The sequence below is a fragment of the Balaenoptera borealis genome (genome assembly GCF_965194805.1).
Source record: "Balaenoptera borealis genome assembly, chromosome: 5".
NCBI classification, from domain to species: domain Eukaryota; kingdom Metazoa; phylum Chordata; class Mammalia; order Artiodactyla; family Balaenopteridae; genus Balaenoptera; species Balaenoptera borealis.
The window spans coordinates 70,467,280-70,494,773 of NC_138862.1; the positions used below are offsets into that span (position 1 = coordinate 70,467,280).

The following is a 27,494-nucleotide window of genomic DNA, read 5'->3' on the forward strand; positions in this document are numbered from 1 at the left end:
TTTCTTATCTTCTTGTTTTTTCCACTGTTGTGTCACTGCAATCCCGGGGAAGATCTAAGTTAGCTTCTAGGAGTGTGTACAGAAGGATCAGGAAGGATTCAGAACATACAATACCAGCATAAATACCACCTCACCCCCACCCCCCAGTCCAACCCAGAGCTGGGAACTGTTGAGGCTGCCAAAGGGGAGACAAGAAGTTAGACAAGGTTCAGGGGCTTAAGAGCAGCCCTCTTCCCCTCAGGGGCAGCCAAGGAGACAAAGAATAGAAAATGACATCACAAGAATCCCTGAGTCACCACCTGAAGAAGAGCCGCCAGAGAAAGCAGCTCCCATCAGATTTTGTACAAGCAAGAAATAAACTTTCATTCTGTTGAGCCACTGAGATCTGGGGATTGCTTGTTACTGCAGCATAGCCTAACATTACCCTTAGGCAAGTGCCTAGAAGGGTGGGTGGTTTTGGAATGGTATTATTACTCAAAGTCAAGGAAAGCATCTGGGTGGCAGTGTGATTTGGATGGGGAAAAAATAAGCATCATATTAATGGAAACAGCCTTTGGAAGCAGTTCATCCTGATTCACATTCCAAGTCTACCCCTTACTATTTGTGTAATCTTTCTAAGCCTCGGTTTCCTCATCTTTAAAATACAGCTCACCGGGACCTCCCTGGTGGCTCAGTGGTTAACAATCCGCCTGCCAGTGCAGGGGACACGGGTTCGATCCCTGGCCCGGGAAGATCCCACATGCTGAGGAGCAATTAAGCCCGTGCACCACAACTACTGAGCCTGTGCTCTAGAGCCCGTGAGCCACAACTACTGAGCCTGCGTGCCTGGAGCCTGTGCTCCGCAACAAGAGAAGCCACCGCAATGAGAAGCCCACGCACCTCAACGCAGACCCCACTCGCTGCAACTAGAGATCCTGCGCGCAGCAACGAAGACCCAACGCAGCCAAAAATAAATTAATTAAAAAATAATAATAATAAAATAAATAAATAAAATAAAATACAGCTCACTTCTAGAGACCTCAAAAGATTGCTACGAGATTTAAATGGGATAATCCATATAAGGTATGAAGTGCAGTGAGTGCCTGACACTTAGTAAGAACGTAAGTCTTAGCTATTCCTCATCTAGCGATGCTTTGGGGCCTCACATGCCAAAGCCTAACCAAAGCTGAACATGGAAATGAGTCAAGAAAAAGTTGAAGGTTATCACTCGTTGTCACACTGCATAATCTTGCCATTTAAAAGAACACTTGAAAGCCCAGAAAGGAAACAAACCACCTTGACAAAGGTTGTATTGGGGAGTTGGAGGAAGTGACCCTCCACCTCCAATACACAAATGCACTACGGCAGGGACCTATTCACCGTCCCCTTTCCTCTTCCACTGCGCACAGCTAACCTAGTTCCCAGCCTCCCCGCTAGAACCCAGCTCTGTAGAGCAGAATGTAGGAGCAAAGGCCACTCTATCCTGGTCCATAGGATCCTCCTATGAGCAATCCTCCAGGCATGATGACCTTACAAGCCACACGTGAACCAATGGAGCCTGGGAACCTGAGTCACTGCTTAGAGGACAGGTGTCCACTGATCAGGAGACCCATCTGCACTTAGGTTAGCAGAAAATAAACTTCCTTCAAGTTTGAGTCATTACATACTTTTGGATTTGCTCACTGCAGTAGTTAGAAACTCTTGTTCTCTAATAATTTCTCGAAAATTTTCTTTTTAAAATTTTTTTTTTAATTTTTAAAATTTATTTATTTTATTTTACTTATTTTTGGCTGCATTGGGTTTTTGTTGCTGTGCGCAGGCTTTCTCTAGTTGCCGCGAGTAGGGGGCTACTCTTCGTTGTGGTGCGCGGGCTTCTCCTTGCAGTGGCTTCTCTTGTTGAAGAGCACGGGCTCTAGGCATGAGGGCTCAGTAGTTGTGGCACGCAGGCTCTAGAGTACAGGTTCAGTAGTTGTGGCATGAGGGCTCAGTAGTCGTGGCTCGTGGGATCTAGAGCGCAGGCTCAGTAGTTGTGGCACACGGGCTTAGTTGCTCCACGGCATGTGGGATCTTCTCGGACCAGGGCTCGAACCCGTGTCCCCTGCATTGGCAGGCGGACTCTTAACCCCTGTGCCACCAGGGAAGCCCTGTCAAATATTTTCTAATTCAAGTACTTATGTTGGGGAAAAAAAAAAAAATCACACCTATAAAGGGCAGGGTTTTCATTTTGTTTTGTCAAGGTAAGTTATAGTTATGTATATAAACAATAGGAACCGACTTTGATTCACTTATTCCAAACATCTCAGTCACTCCAAACAAGGAGATAGTTTAAGTTGTTCTGCCTGCTCCCTCCCTGATCACCAGGGTCCATCACTTCCTGAGAACACTCTCTAAAATCTATTAGTGTAGAAAACAGTGCTGTGTCTGGCAGGTAGGAAAACAAATGAGCTATCATCATTGTATCTTTAGGCAACCTTGTAACAATTTAGTTCTTTGCAGGCAGAGGGAGGACAGAGCTGGATCATCCTTCATCAAATTTAACACCTTAGCCAGGTTCCCTCCCCGCACCCAGATATGAACTCCCTAGGCCTTTCTTTAGGCTCAGTCTTCCCACTGATCCATTCCCCCATCCTTGAATACCCAACAGAAGGGCAGCTGGTCACTCACCCAATGCACGGGTTGGTCTGGTACCTTGGCGCTGTGTAGGAGAAAGGAGAGATGTTCTTGTCTACAAAAGACCCGAACCCCAAGCGGAAGTTGCTGGTGAGCTTCCTCATCTCCTCGGCAAGCTTGGTGCCCAGGCTCCGGATGTTGTCCAAGTCATCCTTCATGGACAGAGAGAGGTCCATCAGGTAGTACAGGTCCACTGGATAATCCTCCACCTGTCGAACCTGCAGCTGGAAGGTAGTCTTGTCACCTGTGCCAACCGAGAGACCATGCGTGTTAGAGGTCATTCAATTCGCTGGGGCTGAAGGGATGGGTTTTGCTTTCAAAGCTGGTCCACCTCTGACTTTTCTTTAGTGATTGTGTGCCTCTCAGAAGACATCTTTTTCACTCTGGAAACAGAGTGACCGAAGGGAATATGGGTGCTAAGGATGCAGCTCTAGGTTCTCCTTTCACACACAGGCCTCAGCACTTTTTAAGGAAAACTCTTTAAGAACCAATCTCCTTAGTAGTGTCCTGTTTTCTCAGCAAAAAGGACCCTTAGGTAATTGGCGGACAGTGAACCAGACAATTCCACAGACACAAATTGGGTGAAAGTAGCCCACCAACCACATACCAACTTCAGAGAAAGGACTGGCCAAGACAGGAATGTGGCCAGGAAGCTGTAAAGGTGTATGTGAAACAGAAAACAGGAAAGAAGTTAACAAAAGAAGGGTACAGACATGAGTAAGAACTGAGGTGGGGAAGAGAGATGTACAAGGCAAGGGAGACTGGGAAAACAAAGATGGTTACTTAAAATACCCCCAGAGGGCAAAAATGTTTATGCTTATGCCGGTCCACCTATTTCTATCTCCCTAGCCATTTATCAAACAATCGTATTTAGCTCTCCAGCATATCTGACATCACAGACACAAATCATTATTATCATAAATGATATGTATAAATATAGGAAGGCATGTTCCAAATTTTAGCACCGTGGAAAAGAAAAAGAAGAAAAAGAAAAGAAACACTACTAGATTTGCCTACAGCTACAAGAAAGAGAAAGTAACTTTTGGTTCTATAATAAGCAGTCAACAGCCAAAGGGAAAAGAAATTGATTCAGAGGAAAAGAAGAAAACAAAGGCAGTGTCTGGCAGGCGTGGCCTCTGCAAGCTAGCCCCACCTGGTGTGCGGAAAGGCCCAAACCAAGTCAGCGCGGTAACCGGAGGACGCGTGCCAGGATGATGACCCTTCAGCATTCATAATCTCTAAAAGCACACTGTTCAGAAACAACCTCAAGTAGTGAATTTTACCAGGTGATCCTATCTGCCCTCAGGCTTGTTAGCCTCTCAGAGGCACCAAGAGATGTCCTTGAACTCTTCGGATAGAACTGTCCACACACATTTGAAATCTGGACGTCCTTTGCGTGTTCACAGGTGCAACGGCGAAGGTGGCCTCGCTCCTGCGCGAGGGTCCACACCTCATCTGCCCGCAGTCACGTCTCAGAGGAATCAATCTTTCACCTCAAGCTGACAACCAGCGAGCTGAATGAAGCCTTCTTGAACTCGCAGGATAGGGAACCCAGTGCTCTGTGCTCCCCGCACCTCCTCCTACCCCAGACGAGGCATACTTCATTAACAAGATCTTAGTCCAAATTCCAGCTCTGCCCCTCAACTAGCGGTGCAACCTGAGCCTCCATTTCCTTAACTGTAAACTGGCAATAACAACAGCACTACAGCATTAAGGCTATGAAGCACTCACGTGGGAAGGAGTGTTCTGTAAGCAGTGAAGGCCTGCCCAAATGAAGTATGATTATTATAATCACCATGGTAGTCTGAGTGACAGAGCCGAGCCTGCTTCCCCTGACTTGTCCTTGCATGCACTGCTCTAGCCTGATGATGGATGTAGTTTGGGTTGCCTGTTGGTACGAGCCTATTTTTAAAAGCCATTGGAGTCTGACTCAAACAGAGGAATGTTCGAGATTTCTTCCAGAATGAATTCCGGACTGCTACAATATCTGTCTCTGGTTCCCATGTCCCTGCACAGGGCCCCTCCCATCCCTGGATGCCACATCACAGTGGGGGAGGGGCGGGAGGGCCTGCGATCATGTCCCCTCTGTCCAATCCCGTGACCTCTTTACAAGGTCTCCTGTATTTTGTTACCTGGGCCCTTCCCCCAAGTTCCCAGGTATACCTTCTTTAATCCAGAATCCACTTACACCTTTTGGGGGATTATGAGCAATTACAGATGAACACTTTAGGACCAGGAAACAGGGAACTAGCTTGGATTCAGGGAGGCTGGGAGGCACCCATGGGAGGGAAGTGGACACTAGCCTTGGAAAGCAAGAGCTGGGTTGGAATCCAGACCTTGTCACCAAGGGCTCAAGACCTCAGGCTCCTTTAAACTTGCTGCTCAGTTTCCGGATCAGTAAAATGAGGAGGATGCTAATTATTGTGGGTATTGAGGAGACAGCATATATAAACACCATACAAACGCTTCCACACAAGAAAAACTTCGGCCTCAGTTGCCCTGAAAGTCAATTATTAAAGCAGTTTCCTGTGGGGCTAAAAAGAGAGACAGAACATTCTGCCAAAAACTTGAGTGTGAATGGCTAACGGCCTTGGGTATTATATTTAACTCCAAATTTTCCAGACATGAAGGCAAAGAGGGAAACAAGATGTGATACATAGGTCTCTTTGAGAGAGACCTCTATATAACCTCTATACTAAGAGGTTATCTATTCTGAAGTAAGAAATCTCTTGTCATTACATTCTAAGAGAAATTGATCACTAAAACACACACACACCTCCCCATAGGGAGGCTGCAAATGGTAAAAAAAAAAAAAAAAAAAAATTTCTCTCCCAGTTTTCCAAGAAGGGAGGGGTGTAAGAAAAGGGGTAATATCATTAATGTTCAGAATGAGGGTTTATGGCTACCTTATCTATGCTGGATTTTACATGCTACAAACTCCTCAATTGGTCTTGGCAATAATGGAATGTTCTGTCAGTGTAATAGGGAAGAAAGAACCTTATTATTCTACTACAAGTTAATCACTAAAGGGATGTTGCCTGTAAGATTAAATTATACATACTGACCCATCTCTGGGAACCCTGCCTCCCAGGTAATGAGCATTAAGCTACAATACCTTTGTTTAGCTCACAGGAAACATCCTGACCAGGCCTACATGTGATTAGCTGCAAGAAGGAAGAAATTAACACATCCCCTTCCAAGTCTGGCAGGAAGCAGGCCCTTTCCCCCTCCCCTGTTAGTATTAAAGAAGCCAGAATTCTAACTCAGGGAAGATGGTTCTTTGAGACGCTAGTCTACCATCTCCTCGGTCTGCTGGCTTTCCAAATACAGTTGCTATTCCTTGCCCCAGCAACTCGTCTCTCAATTTACTCGCCTGTTGTGTGGTGAGCAGTACAAGCTTGGACTCAGTTACATCAGCAGATTTTGAAGGGACTGACATTTCTGGACCAGTTCTCAGCGTGGGTGCTAAGCATGGGAATGAAGCTACAGTGCCGCAACTCCCCCACCGAGGGAGCCCCCATGGTTAGCTGACTGAAGGTGAAGCTGCTGCTGCACCCCAGGGGCACCCTATGCCGGGAGAGGGTCTGGGGCACGTTCTCCATCTTTGGGTATACTTCCGGAACCATGCACACTCAACAATACCTCCAGCCACCCAGTTCTGCACCACCCGAGACTTTTTTTTTTTTTTTTAATCATAACGACAACATTTCCTTTTATTTGTTTTTTTAAATTTATTTTTGGCTGTGTTGGGTCTTCGTTCCTCCGTGCGGGCTTTGTCTAGTTGCGGGGAGCAGGGGCTACTCTTCATTACAGTGCATGGGCTTCTCATTGCAGTGGCTTCTCTTGTTGCGGAGCACGGGCTCTAGGCATGTGGGCTTCAGTAGTTGCAGCACACGGGCTCAGTAGTTGTGGCTTGCAGGCTCTAGAGCACAGGCTCAGTAGTTGTGACGCACGGGCTCAGTTGCTCCGCGGCATGTGGGATCTTCCCGGACCAGGGATCGAACCCGTGTCCCCTGCATTGGCAGGCGGATTCTCAACCACTATGCCACCGGGGAAGACCCCACCCGAGACTTTAAACCAGTCGCTACCTCCCGTTGAGTCCAGGAGAGTGAGAGCCGGGCTCGCCTTCACTGTGGGCACTTGATCTGTGCCAGTCTCTGGTGACACCGCCCAGCCCACGTGTCCCCCTCCCCCCTCTCCATATAAGACCCCCTTACAGGGACTTCCCTGGTGGCGCGGTGGTTAAGAATCTGCCTGCCAGTGCAGGGGACACGGGTTCGAGCCCTGGTCCAGGAAGATCCCACATGCCGCAGAGCAACTAAGCCCGTGAGCCACAACTACTGAAGCCCGTGCGCCTAGAGCTCATGCTCCGCAGCAAGAGAAGCCACCACAATCAGAAGCCCGCGCACCGCAATGAAGAGTAGCCCCTACTTGCTGCAACTAGAGAAAGCCCGCGTGCAGCAACGAAGACCCAACGCAGCCAAAAATAAATAAATAAATTTATTTTAAAAAGACCCCCTTACAGGCTCGTCTCTTCCTGTGGCTGCAGCCCTCCTGTCTGGAACCATCCCCCATAACCCCCACCTCAGGACAAGCAGCAGGATCAGAGAAATAGGATAAAACAAACCCCAAAGAAAACCTTATCAGGGACTTCCCTGGTGGGCCAGTGGTAAAGAAACCACCTCGCAATGCAGGGGATGCGAGTTCGATCCCTGGTTGGGGAACTAAGACCCCACATGCTGCGGGGCAATAAGCCCGTGCGCCACAACTACTGTGCTCGCGGGCCTCAATTAGAGAGCCCGTGTGCCACAAACTACAGAGCCCAAGCACTCTGGAGTCCACGTGCCACAACTAGAGAGAAGCCCACACACAACAAAGAGCCTGCGTGCTGCAACGAAAGATCCCGCATGCCTCAAAGAAGATCCCACATGCCGCAACTAAGACCCGACATAGCCAAATAAATAAATATTTTTAAAAAAGAAGAGAAAAGCTGATCACCTCACACCTGTGAGGAGGAAGCTTCTCCTGCAAGCAGCCCCTCCCATGTCCTGCTGGTTTATCCTGCTTCCAATGCACCCAGCCCCAGCTGTATTTCGCACAGAATTCCTGCCACTGCTGGGTTCCTAAGTGTAGATTCTCCCACCATAATCAAATATCAACCAGCATTCCCTCTGAAATGTATTTTTAAAGGTTTCTTCTATCTTCCCTTCAATGAAAAGTGAAAAGTGAGCTTTTTCCTTAGGAACATATACCAGATGACAAACATGACCGGAAAATGAAAGTAGGGAATTCTAGCAACAACTTTTGGGTTTTTTAAGATTGATTTTTGTTCAAATATTAAGACAAAGTAGTGTCTCAACAGATAAATACTCCTGCTATCCCCAATATAGTTTTTTGATTCCCTAGAATTATACTTCTGTGCTAGAAATTGAAAGAAACATTAAAATCAGCTATGTTAAAAATGGACTACAGCTGAACAGGGAATTAGGGGCCTAGTGCATAACTTATAAGACTATCATCCAGCTCTCTGTTCACTGCAGCAGAAGGCAATCAGTACCCAGAATTAAACCCAGACCCAGAACCAAAGAACTACCTCACTGGCCGCCCTGCTGTACCAAACACCACTCCCCACCTCAGAATTCTGACACTTGACAGGTAGAACCATCAGAAGAGTTACTGGCCTTTACAGTGTCTGACCCCAAGCAATTAGGGCTTGGCACTTCTAGTTTCCTTGAAAATAATCTTATCTTAGTTCAGGCTGCTATAACAAGTACCAACAGAAATTTATTTCTCACAGTTATAAAGGCTGTAAGTCCAAGATCAGGCCAGCGTGGTCAGGTTCTGGTGAGAGCCCTCTTCTGGGTTTCATACTACAGACTTCTTACCGAAGCGGAGAAGTACCCTCCAGGGTCTTGAGGGTTTTTGGGTTTTGTTTTGATAGCACTAATCCCATTCATGAGGGCTCCACCCCATGACCTCTCAAAGGCCCCCCTTCATTTCCTAATACCATCACATCGGGAGTTAGTTAGAATTTCAACATATTCAGTCTATAGCAAAGCACTGTCCATCCATCATCAAGTCTTTTTAAGTGAGCATTGTCAGTCTGGGTAGCAGAAGCGATACCTAAGTCAGGTACCTGCCATCTCCAATCAGAACGTGGAAGAGGGGAGAAAAGCAGCATAGATAAGGGCTGGCAGGAAGCCCATATCAAAAGCAACCAATCACCTGTAGTTTAGTCAACAGTATGATACCCAGGTCAATTTCCTGGCTTTGATAACATACTCTGGTTATGTAACATGTTATCATCGGTAAAAGCTGAGAAGGGTACACAAGAACTCTCTATTATTTTTGCAACTTCTTGCAACTCTAAAATTACTTCAAAATAAAATATTAAAAAAAATTTTTTAGCTACCAATCAGAGGTCAGTTTTTAACAGGCTAAGGGACTGAGGCAAATAAAGACTTAAGTAAACCTTTTCTAACTGCTCCACCTCTAGCTTTTTACCATTTCAATATGCTTTAAAGTTTACATCCTTTCTTAAGGATTTTATACCCTTTGTTGAGGTTTCTTTAAGATTGTTATCCTGACATACAGTTTCCAGGACTGGAAACAAAATGGAAAACATGATCTTGTGTTTATACAAAATCTTGCTTAAAGTTTGGCAGTTCCTGAAAAAGTTAAACATAGAATTACCGTATGATCTAGCAATTTCACTCCTAGATATATAATCAAGATTATTGAAAACATATGTCCACACAAAAACGTGTACATAAATGTTCACTGCAGCATTAGTCATAATTGTCCCAAAGTGGAAACAGCCCAAATATCCATCAACTAAAATGTGGTGTATCTATAAATATACAATGGAACATTATTTGGCCATAAAAAGGAATGAAGTCCTGATTCATGCTACAACATCAATGAATCTTAAAAATATTTTGCTTAAGTGAAAGAAGCCAGAAATAAAAGACAACATATTACATGATTTAAATGAAATGTCCAGAGTTAGCAAAACCTCAGAGATATAAAATAGATTAGTGGATGTCAGGGGCTGAATATGGCGTGGAGGCAGAGGATAAGGAGTGACTATTAACGGGTACAGGGTTTCTTTTCGGGGTGATGAAAATGTTCTGGAATTAGATAGTGGTGATGTTGTAACCACCTTGCAAGTACACTACAAACCACTGAATTGTATACTTCAAAATGGTGAATTTTATGGTATGTGAATTATATCTCAATTTTTAAAAAAAAAGCAAAACAAAATATTCTGCTTAAAGTAGAGGAAAAATTTTCTTTCTTTTTTTTCCAGGCTTATCCTGGAACAATTAACTTTGCCTTGGTGAAGTACCTCACATATTGTGCTGAAGCTTGTCCTTGACTAGTCTGGCATAAGGCTAGTAAAGTGCTACACTTCATTCAACGAATACCTATTATGAGGTATTGGGGAGCAGGGCAAAGGAGGAGACAGGAAAGCATTTCTAAAAATACACAATGGAAAAACCAATCGTTACATACCTGAACACCTTCCTGAGTCACGGGGGCATTACCTTGAAGTAAGTACCCACTTGGTAAACTGAAAATGTTGTTAATTGTAACATACCATTCTCCCTTTTCCCCAGATAAATATCTGTGGTTTGCCTGTCCTTCTCTTTATAATTACTGAAATTTTCAAAATTTGAAGAGGCATCATCGGCTTCAAGTGTTTCTATATTTGAGAAACATGTTCACAAGGTTCTAGACCTCTAGGAATTCAGATTATCATCTGATCTCCTCCTAGTCTTCATCTCTACAGAGACTGAAACACGCTCACAGCTTGGGTGTGTCTTCACAGGGCAGCCTGCCCCTCCTTCACCTTGACCGCCACAGCAAAGGGCTCTCCATCACCGCACCTTCCGCAGGACCAGAGCTGCACACAGCACTCGCATCACGATTTTGTATAAACACAGAATCATGTTTCCCATTTATTTCCAATACTGGAAACTGAATCATAATGCTTAGCGAGAGATTTGACTATACCAAATAAGACTGATTTCTTTCTTTAATTGAGTATACGTTGAGCTTCATGCATAAATAAGCATTGTGCATAAACTTCGTGAGAACTTTGACAACTCTGCCCTAGGAGGGTGCCCTCACTCAAATCACTTCTTTGGGGGCTGTTTTAAAAGCCAGTTGATAAGTCAAAGCAAACAACAGTCTCTCTGCCTTAGAGCCACACCTGAATTCTGATTTTGAAAACTGGAATTGAAACTGTGACATCTCTGATTCTGTGTGACCTCCAACTCTTCCCTAAATTAAATCTACCCTAAAGAATAAGGATTTGCCACCATGAAGAATGTTTCTTGGAGAGCGCACCACAGGCTCAGAGTAATTCTAGATGAGCAGTTCCAAAAATAAAAACCTCCCTCGATGATGACCCTCAAACTATAACTCTTCTGGAGGTGTTAATTTTGGTCCTTGTTTCCAAAAATTAAGTGAAAACAGTACACAGTAATAAATACATTGTTAGTATATGAAAAATATGAACACATATACAAAGACAGAAGATCTAGTAAGAATGAAAAATAGTGTTAAAGCGAATGACTTTAAGAATTTTCTTGAAGTGACTGTTACACTGTTACGTTAAAAAGGAAAATACACCATTGATGTTAGTCGTAACCATTCTTATCATACACTGTGTTCTGATATATTAAGAGTCTACAACAACCCCTACGTCCCCTTCTAGGTCAGAGCCCTTGACCCTGAGCCTGACTCCACGTGGGGAGAGGCATTCATCTTCCCCCCCGGAGGACACCACCGGACATTGGCCCACAGAAAGCTTCCTCTTTTCTACCCACCCACACAGCTTTGTAAGGGCTCCCTTCTCTCTCTCAACTTGGAATCTCACTAAACAAAAGGTGAAGTGTCCCCCCCAGTGAGATGACTTGTGAAAACAGTTACTTCAGCTAATCCCAGCACTAATCCCTGGGCCATCCAGCAGTTTATGCTGCTCTATGCCACTTATACCCTTCTTCTGTTTCTTATTTCCAAGACAATTCAATAAGCAAAATAAAACAGTTCTCAAATACACGGTGACTCAGAGTTCTTTCTAACGACAACAAGAAGAACAGGCAATACTAAGAGCTTAAGACGTACAGGGCTGTGCTAGATCCATTTCTGAGACATGAGAATCTCTATCCAAACCTAGACGTGGCTGACTCCAAAATCTGCATCTTTGGCCATTACTCTTAGAAAACAATAATTAAAAGTTCTTCAAGTGCATTTATACAAAAAGTCTCATTTAAGCCTCTGAACAGGGCTGTGAGCAATGAAGGTGACAAAGACCCTGAGATGCTAAGGAATAGAGCAGCTTGCCCAGGACCCCCGAGCTAGGAACAGAGCCAGAGCCAGAACCTAGGACGGCCAACTAGATCCCTCATCTTTCCACTGACCCAGCGCCCTGAAGTCTAAACGAACCACCTGGAAATAGTTATTGCCAGTGGTTTCCTAGACAATGAGAAAGAAGAAAAGGCTAAAAATCAATGGGATTTGGGAAAAAAGCTGCCTTCTCTCAACAATGTGATACCTTCTAATTTGGCCACATTCACAACCTCCCTTGACATCACAAGGGACCTAATATGTAGAATACAAAACGACAAAAGTGGTGAGCTAGAAACAACCATGACCTGTGCAACCACAAAGACTCAATATTGGGGCTTCCCTGGTGGCGCAGTGGTTGGGAGTCTGCCTGCCAATGCAGGGGACACGGGTTCGAGCCCTGGTCTGGGAAGATCCCACATGCCACGAGCAAATGGGCCCGTGAGCCACAGCTACTGAGCCTGCGCGTCTGGAGCCTGTGCTCCACAACAGGAGGCCGTGACAGTGAGAGGCCCGCGCACCGCCATGAAGAGTTGCCCCACTTGCCGCAACTAGAGAAAGCCCTCACACAGAAACGAAGACCCAACACACCCAAAAATAAATAAATAAATAAATAAAAATTTAAAAACAAAGACTCAATATTGAGTCAGGTTCACCGCTCTGACTGGGAGCCCTTGAGCACACAGCTCCTCAGGTGTAAAGTTACATCAGCTACCTTCGGGTAGGTCAAGTAATAGGCACAGAGTAGGTGTGCAAAAACTGTCAGCTCCCTTATACCACAATCAACTCCAGGGCTGGCAGAGGCTCCAGGGTCATAAAAAAAAAAAAAAAAAAAAATCTCTACTCTGCAAGTTCGTCCCTTCAGAACGCCACTGATTCAAATGGAATTTGCTGACAGGAAAAAATACTTTCTCCTGGCAGTAGCACGTTCCCTGAGAAACTTGCATTAACTAGGGAGTAAACATACCAGCATCCTCCCACGAAAAACAAGAACATTATTCACAGTAGTCTAAAGGTGGAAACAATCCAAGAGTCCATCGATGGGTGAATGGATAAACAAAATGTGTCTATACGTACAATGGAGGATTATTCACCTTGAAAAGGAAGGAAATTCTGACACGTGCTACATCATGGATGAATCTGGAGGATGCTACACTAAGTGAAATAAGCGAGTCACAAATGGACAAATATATATGTGAGTCCACTTCTATGAGGTACCTGGAGTAATCAAGTTCACAGAGACAGAAAGTGGAAGGGTGGTTGCCAGGGGCTGGTGGGGGAGGGAGTGAAGGGTTAGTGTTTAATTGGTACAGAGATTCAGTTTGGGATAACAAAAAAGTTCTGGAAATGGAGAGTGGTGATGGTTAGACAACATTGTGAGTAGACTTAATGCCATTGAACTACACACTCAGAAATGGTTAAAATGGTAAATTGTACGTTACATATATTTCACAATTTTTTTAAAATAGCAAAGATACTCTGATCATCCACAAAGGCCTTGGACTCTGCTTCCTTGGGTCTGGGCCACACCTCACCATTGCCCCCTCCCTGCCCGGCTCATCTTTCCACTGTCCTGAACAGGTCCACCCCAAGGGCACTCACCGGGCCGCAGGTTCACCGTGACCTCCTGCGGCGTCATCTGGATGACGTCTGACCCCGCGGGGCTGGAGCCCTTGCTGCTGAGAGGCAAGCTCCACAGGACCTGGGTGCTGCTGACCGGACTCTCAAACTCGCCGCCGCAGCCGTTCCTGACCAGGTTTGCCTTCAAGTCGCACCGGGAGGTGACCGACCGCAGGCTGCCGAAGTCCTGGAGGTGCGGAAACAGGGGAAGAGGGCAGGAGGCGGTCAGAGCGGCTCCAGGACACCTCAGGCTGTAGACTCATCACCGCCCTGCGACCTTAGACCCTCTACATTCCACTTCCTAAAAGCAGACAAAACAATAACTCCCCCAAGTGCCTCACCAAGCATCATGAGGGTTAAGTGAGGTGTCGGATGTGAAAGCATTTTGTAAGCTGTAAACACGCACAGTAAAAATGTTTGGTCTCGTCATTTTAATGGTCAAAAACGCTCCTTTAAAAAATGTGCCTGTCTACATGATAAGCAGGAGAAAATAACTGATATGGTCAGAAGTTGCATAACTAAAAATTTTTGAAAGATACCATACAAGTGGCCAAGTAATCATCACTCAGACAATCAAGAGTTAACGTCTGAGCTGTTCCCTCATCTACCATGCAGGCACAACCATTCTGGAGAGCAATGCGGTACCTTTTGACCCCTCGGTCGCCTCCTAGGAATTTACCACAAGAAAATTATCAAAAGGAAAGCAAAACTCTTTAAGATATATACTGCATGTTCTTCAGAATAGCACAATCATAAACTTGAAGCCAAAATCCCTAAACCAGAAGAAAAATATGGTATATCACCTCAATAGATGATACAGCCATCACAAATAATTATGAAGACTAAGCAGAAATTTCAAAACATTTATATTAAGAAAAAAAAATCAGAAAATAGAATGGTATATGCATTAGGATGCCAAAGAAAAATTAAAAATTAAGATAGTTGAGGTGTTAGGGGAGAGGGAATAAAATGATATTTTTCTTTTTCTCTTTATTGTTGTTTAAACAATAAAGCCACATTGATAAGAAAAATCTTTCTTTTCTTCAGTTGGATTTAGGAGAAGGCTGTGCATCAGGATGACCCACCCTAGTTTGGGGCACTAGGAGTTTGGGCCATTTACTTTAAAATGAAATTATATACTTTGTTATCAAGTAGGATACCTGTAAACAGTGATCATTTTCCAGTAAGGGGGTTTTCAATGGCAAAGCAAACCCATTCATTGCTGGATGTAGAAAAGAAGATCCCTTCCTCCAGCTGGTTGGACTGGAGTAATGGCTGGAGGAGTGAGATGCTCTCTCTTCCTCCCGCCACTGTAAACACTTTGCCAAAGAGCCTCAGATGAGTCAAGAGTCCGCTGACCGCAGAGGGGCTCCCCTCCCCCTTCATCATGGTCTAGGATGCCCCAAGACCAGTCAGTGCCCACTGGGGCCTTTGCAAGATTCAAGACCAAGAAGTCAAGAAGACTTTGCAGTATTTTTAAGTAAGTAAAACCAGATGTGTTGTTCTGGGCCTCTGTGATTTTGGTTTTTCGTTTGCTTATAACTGAATGTTTTTGTTGTTTTTTTTAATTTTGTCTATTGAACTCTTGACATGACGGGAGATCTTGCATGTCAACAACCTCGGGACTGCACTGTAAATATAAATGGCTCCACAGACACTTGTAGAACAGGGTGAGAACAATGATTATTCTAGAAATTACAAGATTCCAAAGCTGAGGTTTCTAAACTGGGTTCCGAACAGTCTAGCTTGGCTCTGATGAAGCAGTAAAACCCTCCCAGGGATAGGGGAAAGGAGAGGTAACTTCCTGAGGGCCTTACAGGTATGGGACTGCTGTCTTGAGCTGTGTGAAGCACAGGGTGAATTAGCTGTCCAGAGCTGAAAGGGCTTAGGGGTTCGCCTGCTCAGAGCTTACGTGGCTAGAGAATTTCTGAACTTCTTGCCAGCATGCTGGGCCTTGCTGCCAGCTCCTCCAATTCCAAGGAGCTGGTTGTCCTCCACCCAGTTCTGATTGTCAAAGTGCACCTGTCTTGACCAGACCACTGCACATCCCCTCCCCACCCCACCCCCCCACCAGGCTGGCGAGGAAAGCATCTTCAGTCTCCCAGGAGCGATGGAAACTCCTAATGGCCCTCCCCTTGGTCTGAAGCAGCCTGCACTCCGGAATAGACTAGATCACAGAGCCAATCTGTTTCACCCTAAGCAGGAGGCAGCTACATGATTCCTCACCACAGCCTCAGCCATTCACGTCATCAAAATCATTCCCCAATGCCTGGACACCTTCACCAGCAATGAACTTCGTCCAAGCTTCCCAGGCAATCTGCTCAAAGGCCGTTTCTGATAGACAGTACCAGTCCCTGAGGGAGGACTTGTACAGGGTCACCTGCTGCTCCGGGAAGATGCACCTGCTGGCCTCCTCAGGAGACTTTAAGTCCAGGACATGCTTCCCAAACCTGAAGAACTGAGAGGCAGCCACGGAGTGCCGATTACAACCTTGCTTGCGTAGCTGGCTTTCCTGATTGTGCTCTGGGGCTTCTTTATTCTCTAGGATGTTAGGAACAAAGCCCTCTTCATGCCCCTCACTGGTAACAGTTCTCCCTTCGTTCTCCTTAGTAACATTCTTCAAGGGGGTGCCAAACCTCCACTCCAATGCACGTGGCTTCCGTGAAGTTTGAGGCACCAGCAGGAAAGACCGTGAACTCCTGTCACCCAGCTGCCAGCGCGAGAACCACCACTGAGAACATTAAGACTGCCAGTTGCAGGATGACTTCAGAAGTGCCTACCACGTCAGCAACGTGACGGTACAGGGGGCCCACACCTCAGCAGCTCCAGCGTCACAGGCAGCAAGGGACAGCCTACTATGGCACTCATACCAAACTCAGACTTGGCCTCAGGGCCATCCATTTCTATCAGGTTTGTCAACCTTCTCCTGTTTCACAGAGTTCAGTTTCTTGCTACTTGGGGAAGCCCCAGTCGTTTCACTGATGTGCTTGAGAACTTTTGAGACACCTTTATATATTGAGTCCTGTCACTGTCCCAGACCTTTAGGGCCTCAAAGACACTGGCTGAGGCACCTCTGGGCATGGCAAGTCTGGAGAACCTTCTGAGAGTAAGGCAGCTATCTCGACATCAATCAAGGATGCCTACAATGGATGAAGGTCTCTCCGGCATGCAGTCTGAAAATAGCCATGACTGACTTCTAGCATAGCTCTTGCTGCCCAAGAAAGGGACAGAGAACACTGCAGACCCAGCAGGGAATGGTAACCCCACCAGCCCAAGAGCTTTTCCTCTATTCCCCTCCTCTAGCACCTCTCTAGATATTTTAATTTTGAATAAGGATGAATGTATATTTAAAGAGAGGAAACCAAAACCACAAAGACCAGGGGCATATATGGTGATGGTTATGACCTTCCAGGTACACACATGTTATAAATAAAGACAATGCCTCAATACCACCATTTCCAAGCTTCGAATTCAGTGAATGCAGATGCCCCAAATTATAAACCCTTGGAGGAAAGGAAGACTCGTGATTAAGAAAATCCTCCTCACACGAGTGACATCCTGAAGTCTGACATGCTAAGAGCCTATAGATCCCAGAGACGTGACACCTGACCCTCTGCCAGGTGTCAGAACACAGCAAGTTCCAGGGGGAAGGGACCTTGGATGCATCACCTGGTGCCAGCCCCTCACTTCTACAGATGAGGAGTCAGAAGCCCACACGCCTAAGTTCATGCACATGTGCACCGGAGAAGGTTAAGTTCCTCTGGCCTCAGCTTTTCTGGACGTAAGCTCGGTGTTCTTTGCATCGTCTGCCTCCCTTCTCAGCCAAGGTCACTGCTGAATTCCAGAGCGGGAAACTAACTCTGGGCCCCCAAACTCCATCCCTCTGAATTTAGTATTTCCTTGCTGCCCAAGGTGTTGAGCTCTTCCTGCCACCTATCACACTTGGAGGATAAATATCCACTCGATGCAGAAAAACAGGTATGAGTCTTCATCTCAACACAGAAAAATGGAAACTACTTTCAGGATGGGCTCTCATGGGGCAGCTCAAATGCTCACAGGTGCTTACAGCTCTGTGCCAGAAGAGGTTTCAGTTCGTGAAGGAAGCATCTGTCCATGGTCTCTAGAAACACCGTCGTGAACCCTCCAAAGGGCTCACGAGGGAAGGGTAACTACATGACAGGCAGATTACCAAGAGAAGCAACAGAATGCACACGGGAACTTGAAATACCTTTCAGGGCTTTTAGTCATTAAGCGGTAATAATACAAGAAAGAAAAGGGAGGCGTTCCAAATTTAGATGGCTTTTACTTTGTTCTAACACTGGCGCTCGGGGTTTTTACAACCTGGCCCTCTCTGCTCCCTCCATCGCCTGTTACACGGAGGATATAATGAGGTCTACTGTTCGCTGTACACTTAACTCCCCTACGTTCTGTTAATAAAAAACCTCCCTCCTGCACCCAAGGCCAGCGCTCAGCGGGCTCTCTGCTGTCCGGCACCGTGGCCAGGGCGCTCAGCTTGTCCGCCTGCGCCACTCTGGTCATCACGTCCTCTGGGCGCCTCGCTGCCTGCTGCGGAAACAGACAGCAGGGTGGAAGAGCTGAGAAACTGCAGGCCTCGGGGAAGAGGAACCCAAGCAGGAAAGGGGGCAGACTGCCGGATCCTGGGCTGAGGGGGAAGAAGTCGCAAACTGGTGAACAGGCAGAGAGCCGGGCAGAGGCACGGAGCCGGCTGCTTTCTGCGCTTCGGCCCTGGCTTGATGGAGCCCTCGTGGATTAGGGGGCGGGGGAGGGGAGCAGAAGGTTAAGGGATGACAAACTGAACTCTGTGCACCATCAACACACCCCAACGTGGCCTGCCTGCCTGGGGGATGGGGAAATCCCTGTCAGCTTCCGCTCGGCTCACTTAATGCACTGGACCAATGTTCATGAAGCACCTGCAATAGGCCGAGATGCTTCCTTTCAGGACCGCAAAGAGATGTTCTCTCATAGATCTGTATTTTATTGTGAGCTGGGGCGGACGCTTATGATTTTCATTCCTTCCCAGCTCAAAGGAGACTACAGATCACGGCCCCTCCCTCTCCTTTCCCCACCGCGGTAATCTCCCAGAAGGCCCAGGCGGCCGGTCTTGCTTCCCGGCCTCTACTCTGTCTCCTTCCCCACATTCCCGCCTCCAGTCCTAGTGACCCCTTCATGCCTCCTCTCCACGTCCACCTCCACGGCAAAGACCCTTCCCCGCGGCCCAGGTTCCCCATCTCCTCCCACGTCTGCCCCTACATCCACCATCCAAGCGCCCCAGGCCTCCCTGCTCTTGTCCCGTGGGACCCCACACGGTGGCCACGCCCGCCTGGTCCTTCTCCCTCTGGTTTCACAGCAGCCTGGACCGCTCACAGCAACATGGCCTCAGGCTGGCTCACTTTCACACCCCAAGAGCCTCCCTCACCCCCAACCCTGAGTGCCATCGCCCTGCCTCTGCCTCCACCGGGGCTCCCACAACCCTGCTTTCTGTGCGGGGCCGGGAGCACCACACGCCAGTCCTTCGGCCCCGCCCACTGCTGCCCAAACCTTGTCCTCTGTCCAGCACGCTGGCCTCCCTGCCCCCGGCACAGGCTGCTGGTCCACAAAGCCCCTTCCCCCTTCCTCCCCAGCACACAGCTAGATTAAGTCTCCCAGCTCCTACTGCACTTAGGCTGAGGGATGGAACTGGTTTTAGGTGAGAAAATGTGAGTGGAAACAACATGGGCTGTCCCGAGGCCTTGCCATAAAAGCATTCACACACATTCTTCCCCGCACACGTCTCTTCACAGCTAGCTGGGTTGTGAAACTTACTCTCTTAGAGCAGAGGTAAATGTCTACTTTTAAAAAATGAAGGACAAAATAGATAATAAGCTGCCGGAGTTTGCTGTATGTTTTACGCCGTGCAGTACAAACAGCACAGGGAGTGTTCAAGCTGGCCGAGAACAGCCCAGGGCTGTGACGAAGGACAGGAGACGGGGGCTGAGCTGTGTGGTAAAGACCAGCAGCAGCCCCTCCACATCCTCGTCTAGGGTAAGGGAGAGTCTGACAACTCTGGTCTTGAAGCCAGAGGGTAAGGTCTAAAGCAAAGGTGCCGGGATTTCCCTGGTGGCGCAGTGGTTAAGAATCCGCCTGCCAATGCAGGAGTCACGGTTCGAGCCCTGGTCCAGGAAGAGCCCACATGCCGCAGAGCAACTAAGCCCGTGCGCCACTACTGAGCCCATGCGCCGCAACTACTGAAGCCCGTGAGCTCTAGGGCCTGTGTGCCGCAACTACTGAGCCCGCGTGCTGCAACTACGGAAGCCCACACACCTAGAGCCCGTGCTCCGCAACGAGAGAAACCACCGCAGTGAGAAGCCCGCGCACCACAACGAAGAGTAGCCCCCGCTCGCCGCAACTAGAGAAAGCCTGCATGCAGCAACGAAGACCCAACGCAGCCAAAAATAAATAAAATTTTTTTTTAAATCCCCAAACACATTAAAAAAAAATAAAAAAAAAATAAAGCAGCGGTCCCCAGCCTTTTTGGCACCAGGGACCAGTTTCGTGGAAGACAATTTTTCCATGGACGGGGGGGGGGGGGGGGGGGGGGGGGCATGGCTCAGGTGGTAATGCGAGCGATGGGAGCAGCAGAAGCTTCACTTGCTGGCCCGCCGCTCACCTCCTGCGGTGCGGCCCGGTTCCTAATAGGCCACAGACCAGTACCGGTCCGTGGCCCAGAGCTTGGGGACCCCTTGTCTAAAGCCACCAGGGAAAAATGAAGCCACAGTTAGAAAATGAAGACAGGAGAGCCAGGTTAACAGGGCCATGCAGCAGACCCAGGCAGACTGAACCAGCATGAAGTGTGGAGACGGGGGGGGGGGGGGGGGGCGGTGAGGGCACTGGCTGACTCAAACGCCACACCTGTGGGAGAATACAGTGACAGGAGGGGGGACTGGGGAGGAGATGGAATTAGGCTACAAGCAGTGTCAAATGCAGAGTAAGACGTCCCCGTCCCCACCCCAAATAAGTCAGGAAGCCATTGTGGGACCTGGAGCAGCGGGCTCCGGACGGAATGTGTCTGCGGGTTAATCTGTGGTGGTACGCAGCCACAGGGCGGCTGGCGGCGGGTCGGCATCCACGGGAACACACTGGGTAGGGACCTGGCCCTCCCTGGCCCTCCACTCGGCACCGGCCCTCCAGCGCACGCACGTCATGTGCTCTTGGCAGAAACCTCACTTCTGCGCTGATGTCCCAGGATTCACTGTTAAGGCACTCGGCCACACTTATCCTGTCTTGCTAAGGGGCAGGGGTTGACCAAAACTATTCCTGAATGCCCCAAACCCAGCTCTCTGGAACACGCTCAGGCCATGGGGAAAGTTCACCTCCCAAGAGGACGGGAAGCCGCATTCCCGGGCAGGCATCACAGGAGGTTCTTCAAGCCAAGACTGAGGCCGTAAGCACAGAGGGAACCGAGGTGTGGGCCAGGACAATGATACGCTCCGCGAGATAACATCAGTCACTACCAGTATCGGGACGTCAGACTTGGGAAGTACTAGCACAGGAACGGAAGAGACCTAAAGTAGACAATCCAGCCCAGCTTCCGGACCCACTGCCCACATTCCACTGGAAAATATCCGTAGATGACAAGGTTCAGGAGGCTTGGTTGCTTAGCAGTCCCATCCACAAGCCCTCTCGTGAACTGATCTCATTTTGCACTCCCAAAATGCTGGAGGGTGAGAACTGTCATCTTCATTTTACATACCAAGAAAGTGACAATAAATCATGGTAAAACTGAGATTTAAACTTTCGTTTTCTAACTCCATGTCTTTTTAGCAGGGCTCTTTTATCAAATATGAATTCCTGCCAGATTCTTGGCCAGACCTGAAGATGAATAAGACAAAGATTCTCGAGGAGGTAATGATTTAATTGGAAGCAGGCATGAAAACAAATGCACAGAGTAAGAGGTTATAAGTGCGACGGAAGGAGGACAGACTACAGGGGAGACAAAGAGGTGGTCATGGTCTGTATGTGCAGACACGTAATAAACAGCCACTCCGTGAAATCCTTCCATCAATCTCTTACTGAGCAACTACTATGTGCCAGGCACCAGTCAGGGTGTGGGGAGTCCAGCAGCGAAGAAAACAGATAAAACCCCTGCCGTAACATTCTGGTGGAGGGAGCTTACATTCTAATTTCAGATGGATGGATGGATGGATGAACAGATGGATGGATAGATGGTTGGGTGGACAGACAGATGTGTCTGGCGGAAAACCATGAACGTTTTCATGGAGTAGATGAGTCTTGAACTAACTTTTTCTTCTTTTTTTATTTTTGGCTGTGTTGGGTCTTCATTGCTGTACACAGGCATTCTCTAGTTGCAGTGAGCGGGGGCTACTCTTCGTTGAGGTGCACAGGCTTCTCAGTGTGGTGGCTTCTCTTGTTGTGGAGCACGGGCTCTAGACGCGTGGGCTTCAGTAGTTGTGGCACGCGGGTTCAGTAGTTGTGGCTCACGGGCTCTAGAGCGCAGGCTCGGTAGTTGTGGTGCACGGGCTTGGTTGCTCTGTGGCATGTGGGATCTTCCTGGACCAGGGCTTGAACCCGTGTCCCCTGCATTGGCAGGTGGATTCTTAACCACTGCGCCACCAGGGAAGCCCTTGAACTAACTCTTGAAAACTGAAGACGAGGTGTTGGTCAGGGAAAGGAGGGGAAAGCCAGGAAGGCCCTGCAGGAGAAGCAGCAGCACAGGGAAAACCATGAGGGTGTTTGTTCATCAGTCAGGGCTCTCTGGGGACCTTTGAGTCATCCCCTGGGGCTAAAGTGTTGGGGGCAAGCAAGGGATGAAGGTGGGGAGGCAGGCAGGGGCCACAGAACTTGGATTTGTCATGCAGGTCATAAGGAACCAGTGAAAGGTTTTAAAGAAAGTTGAAAACAAAGACAGTACAATTAAGCACAAATACGAGGGGTTCATATGTTGGGAAGGGTCCTCTCTCAAAGTAGCTTGTTTAGTAATCTTACTCTCTACTAGAAAAAATTCTACAATAGTCACACGGAAGAGGCAGTGTAGCCTAGAAGAGAGAGCCTGGGCTCAGAAGTCCAAGAAGCCAGACTCAAACCCTAGCTTTGGAACATGGTGTGGCCTTGAAACAGTCACTTCACCTCTCTGAGACGGAGATTTTCATCAGTAAAACGGGTGTATTGCCACCCACCTGACAGAGCTGTCGTGCGAATTAGAGATACGATATATGAAGTGTGTGGCATCTAGTAGGGGGTCCCCACACGACTGTTTTTAGCCATCATAGGCTAAAGGAATCCCTAGACTTCTGTAGCTGCATCATGGCGAAGAGGTCTGGCCTCCTAGGAGCCATCCTTGGTCCTCCTGAGAGGCACGCACACTGAATTGCAGAGGCTGAGCCAGCCCAAATGGCGAATCTTGGGTTCTTTTAAAAATAACTTTAGTGGTGCACTAGTGCAAAGAGGGTTTGTGCTCCATGGTTCTAACAACTGTTTAGAGAAGCGACCCAGAAATTTCCCCCAAGACAGGAGGGTTAGAAATTGAATATTTCCTGATTAGCCCACCAAGCACTGATATTTGTATTGCTTTACGATAGCAATATGCTTATCACCACCCCAAACTTACATCCCTTCCTATAGGGCTTGAAGAAACAGCAGCCATTGTTTTCAAATAAAATCATTTCACAGAGGCCAGTTCATATTATTCATCCTCAGATAAGCCACTCCACAACGACTGGCGTCCACCAACAGGCCACCCACCCAGGCATGTTTTAAATGGTTATGCAACAGACTCACTTCACAAGCTCAGGTCTTTTACCAAATAGCAGAAAACTATACAAGAGTCATAACTGGTTCCCCCACAAAAGGGAAGGAAGACCTTGCTTCCCTAAAACAGGATTAAAACATTCAACACTACCTAGAGACCCAACTTATAAAAATGTAGCTTTTCTTTTGTCATCGCCTTGGAGAAAGAGGAAGAGGCAACTCGCAGAATCTGCACACTTTCTGCACAGTCAATTTGTGTGCTGTGGTGCAGCCCACGCCCTCCCCACCCCTTCCCCTCCCCCACCCCTCCCCCACCCCCTCACAGCACTCCTCCCCTCCCCCACCCACATACCTCTTTGGAGCACCAGGCACATTTTGGGTGGATGAGCAGACATTCTTCACACGAGGTGGCACTTCCACTAGTGCATATGTTGAGACCTTCAAAGAAAGATAAAGATGCACCAATTAGTTTCTGGCCCTAATCTCTATCAATGAGGCTTTTGAATGGGGCGGGAGGAGGAGTCACTTCCTGTATTTTTTTTTTTTTTAAACATCTTTATTGAAGTATAATTGCCTTACAATGGTGTGTTAGCTTCTGCTTTATAACAAAGTGAATCAGTTATACATATACAATATGTTCCCATTTCTCTTCCCTCTTGCATCTCCCTCCCTCCCACCCTCCCCATCCCACCCCTCTAGGTGGTCACAAAGCACCGAGCTGATATCCCTGTGCTATGCGGCTGCTTCCCACTAGCTATCTATTTTACATTTGGTAGTGGATAACAGGGGACCTCCGTGAGGCTGAGGAGTGCAAGGCCCCTGTGCTAACTGCAGGTGAAGGCTCACTGGCCAAAGCTAAACACTGACAGTTTTTGAAGCACCCACCACGTGCTCACCTGTGTTAGCAACTCCCATTCCTTCTGCTGCACCCACTTAGATTCCCACCGCCTTCTCCCGTAACACAGCAGGTCCTGTCTCATTGAGGGGGAACAGGCCCCTTTACACTTAGTCCAGCCAAAATGACAAAAATAGTACAGAAAGGAAAGAAAAAAAAAAAAAAAAAACTGATCGATCTTCTTCAGGCATAAGAAAATCCTAAATCAGGTAGTGTCGCACCAAATCCACAGTGTACCAAAAGAAGCCAGCACAGCCCTTAAAGAAGAATACATCCCAGGAATACAATGTCAGCTTAGGATATGGGAAATCCATTAATTCAATATATCCACTAGTAGGTCAAGTAAGAAAAAAGCATATCACCTCAGGAGGTAATAAAAAGGCATTTCATCAAATTCAAAATCCATCCCTGATTTTTAAATAAAATCAGAAACTAAGATTAGAAGGAAACTTCTTTATTGCTATAAACGTCACTTATTTCAAGCCCAGGCCAGTACCTCCTCCACCCCCTGTCCCTGTGCCATTCATCTGAGGAGGGGCCTCCCAAGGCAGGCTCAACTGTGGTACTGAGGTTAAAGCCCTTGTCCCCTCTCCTCCCCCACCTCCCTACCTCACTCTATACCCCCTCCAGCTCCCATCCCAACAGCAAAGACATTCTTTGTGAAACTTAGCATCCAGTTCTTTTTCTTCCTTTCTGAAACAACCCGGACAGATTTCTTTTGACCAAGAGCAGAACTGGTTGGTTTTTCTCTGAATAGAAATAACTTTATTTGGTCCTCACAGCACTAACAGACCCACTGGTCTCTTCTGGTTATTGCCTAGGGGCACAGCAGATAAATAGAAGAAAGAAAAACCCAGGGCCACCAGCCCTAGGAAGAAGGGCTCAGACCATAAAGGGGAAAAAAAGAGTCAACGAGATTAACAAGAGAGAGTAGAGGAGAAAACACTGGGAGGTGGAGACTATTCCCTAGCTCCACAAAACAACATAATATTGGTTGTAAGACATCTTAAAACTGTAACATTTCCCTAATTGGCTAATTTTAACTCTCTGCTTCTTCTTTGTCACTAGCAGTGAAAAGCCACAGAAATTGGGTGACGCAGGAAGCTGCACTGTGTCACCCCACACTAGAGGGAACAAATACCATTTGGGATAAGGATGGCAGCTGGGATGGAACCCGAGGTGCTAGGAAGAAAGGCAGGGCAGCTTTGGGAGCCCACAGAGGGCGAGAATGATGGTTTTCCCCCAGCCAGACCCCAACCTGAACCCTCCCCACCAGCCATCGCCCTGTTGGGACCCCTGCCTCATACCCCTGGAGCTGGGGGACCACAATCTCACTGCCAGGCCTACAGCAGGACCTCCTGGGTGCACTGCTGGACTCAGAACACACTCTCCAGGAGAAACAAGCTGGGACCAACCACCGTGCACACCTCATTTCAGAAGGAAGAGTCCTTTCCAGGTCCCAAACACTCACCAAGGAGGTCTTAGAATCCAGCCCATGGGGAAGTTGGGCTTGCCTGCCTCCTGCCTGCCTTGACAACCTCCTTTCTCATTTTAAAATGAATCCACTCACTTGGAGACTTTCAGATAGGAACTTTTTTTTTTTTTTAATTGAAGGCAAGCTTTTTTTTTTTTTTAATTTAATTTATTTATTTATTTATGGCTGTGTTGAGTCCTCATTTCTGTGTGAGGGCTTTCTCTAGTTGTGGCAAGCGGGGGCCACTCTTCATCGCGGTGCACGGGCCGCGGCTTCACTTGTTGCGGACCACAGGCTCCAGACGCACAGGCTCAGTATTTGTGGCTCACGGGCCCAGCCGCTCTGCGGCATGCGGGATCCTCCCAGACCAGGGCTCAAACCCGTGTCCCCTGCATTGGCAGGCAGACTCTCAACCACTGCACCACCAGGGAAGCCCCAGATAGGAACTTTTTAAAACACCTTTTAAATAATGCCATTTGCAGCAACATGGATGGTCCTAGAGATTGTCATACTGAGTAAAGTAAGTCAGACAGAGAAAGACAAATATCATATGATATCGCTTATATATGGAATCTAAAAAAAGGCTACAAATGAACTTACCTACAAAACAGAAATAGAGTTACAGATGTAGAAAATAAACTTATAGTTACCGAGGGATAAGGGGGGAGGGGAGGGATAATAAATAAATAAATAAATAGAATTAAAACATAATAAAATAAAAAAGCCTTTTAAAAAAGAGAATGATGGCAGGAAAAGTTTCAAAATGCCAGTTCCATGTTTTGGTCAAATCTCCTTACCTGAATCACTTTGCTGTACAGCAGAAATAAACACAACATTGTAAATCAACTATACTTCAATTAAAAAAAAAAAATATTCCCCAGAATACTTAGCTTGAAGTACTGACATTAAATAAATAGATGTGGATAACTGAAAAAAAAAAAAAAAAAAATCTCCTTACCTGTCAGAAACCACTACCTGAGGGGGTGAAAAAAATCAAAACTAGAATGAAAGTGACTTTTCTCCTGCTCTCCTCAACCTTATCAAGTACACACTCAGGCCCTTGTGGCATGTCATTTGCTTTGATGTATAAAATCATTTCTATAAAAATAATGGAATTGCAGAACCTTGGAGCTAGAAATGCTTTAGCATGAGCTCGTCAAGTCACCTCATTTTACAGTTGAAAACATGAGAAAACAAGAGTGACTTGAAAGAAGGAGCCCAGTCTACAAGTAAGAGGTCAGAAGGGGCACTGGCCGGCAAGTGCCCACATAGGGTACCTGCCTGGGGATCCCTGCACCATCCCAGACGCAGGCCATGTGACCAGTGAGCTCCAGGGTCCTCCGGAGAAGAGAAGTCCAACGGGCCCTCAGTCAGAAAGGAATTTGAGATTGGATGTCTCATTTATGTCTCTGCCCTAATCAACATAAATTCACAAACACCACTTTCTAAATACCAGGGGCTCATCACTGAGCTCTGGGACCTTGGGTCGGGGGTCTCGGGTTCACAGCGTTAAGGGCTCCTCCGTTCTGACCCATATCAGACTGGGCTCTGGTCTTCTGCTTTGTCATCCTGAAAGACCTTGGACATAATCCTGAAGATGCTCCAAGGATGTGACACGCATCTGGTATGAAAACATACTGAACAACTGTACAATATTTGTCATCCTTAATTGTTTCTGTTACTCTTACATATTCACATGCAATAGTAAAGTAGCTTCCCTGCACTCAAAATGATTCC

At 47.2% G+C, this 27,494-nt stretch overlaps 1 protein-coding gene across 1 annotated transcript in view; it reads right to left on the reverse strand.

The window, feature by feature from the left end:
- Positions 1–27,494, reverse strand: part of ITGB5 (integrin subunit beta 5) — a 110,387-nt gene that overhangs the window by 76,464 nt on the left and 6,429 nt on the right. Inside the window, exons 2-4 of the mRNA XM_082392301.1 lie at positions 23,741–23,826; positions 13,606–13,810; positions 2,644–2,893 (exon numbers count right to left, since the gene is read on the reverse strand). Coding sequence (XP_082248427.1) covers positions 2,644–2,893; positions 13,606–13,810; positions 23,741–23,826 — 541 coding nt within the window. The remainder of the gene's footprint in view (positions 1–2,643; positions 2,894–13,605; positions 13,811–23,740; positions 23,827–27,494) is intronic.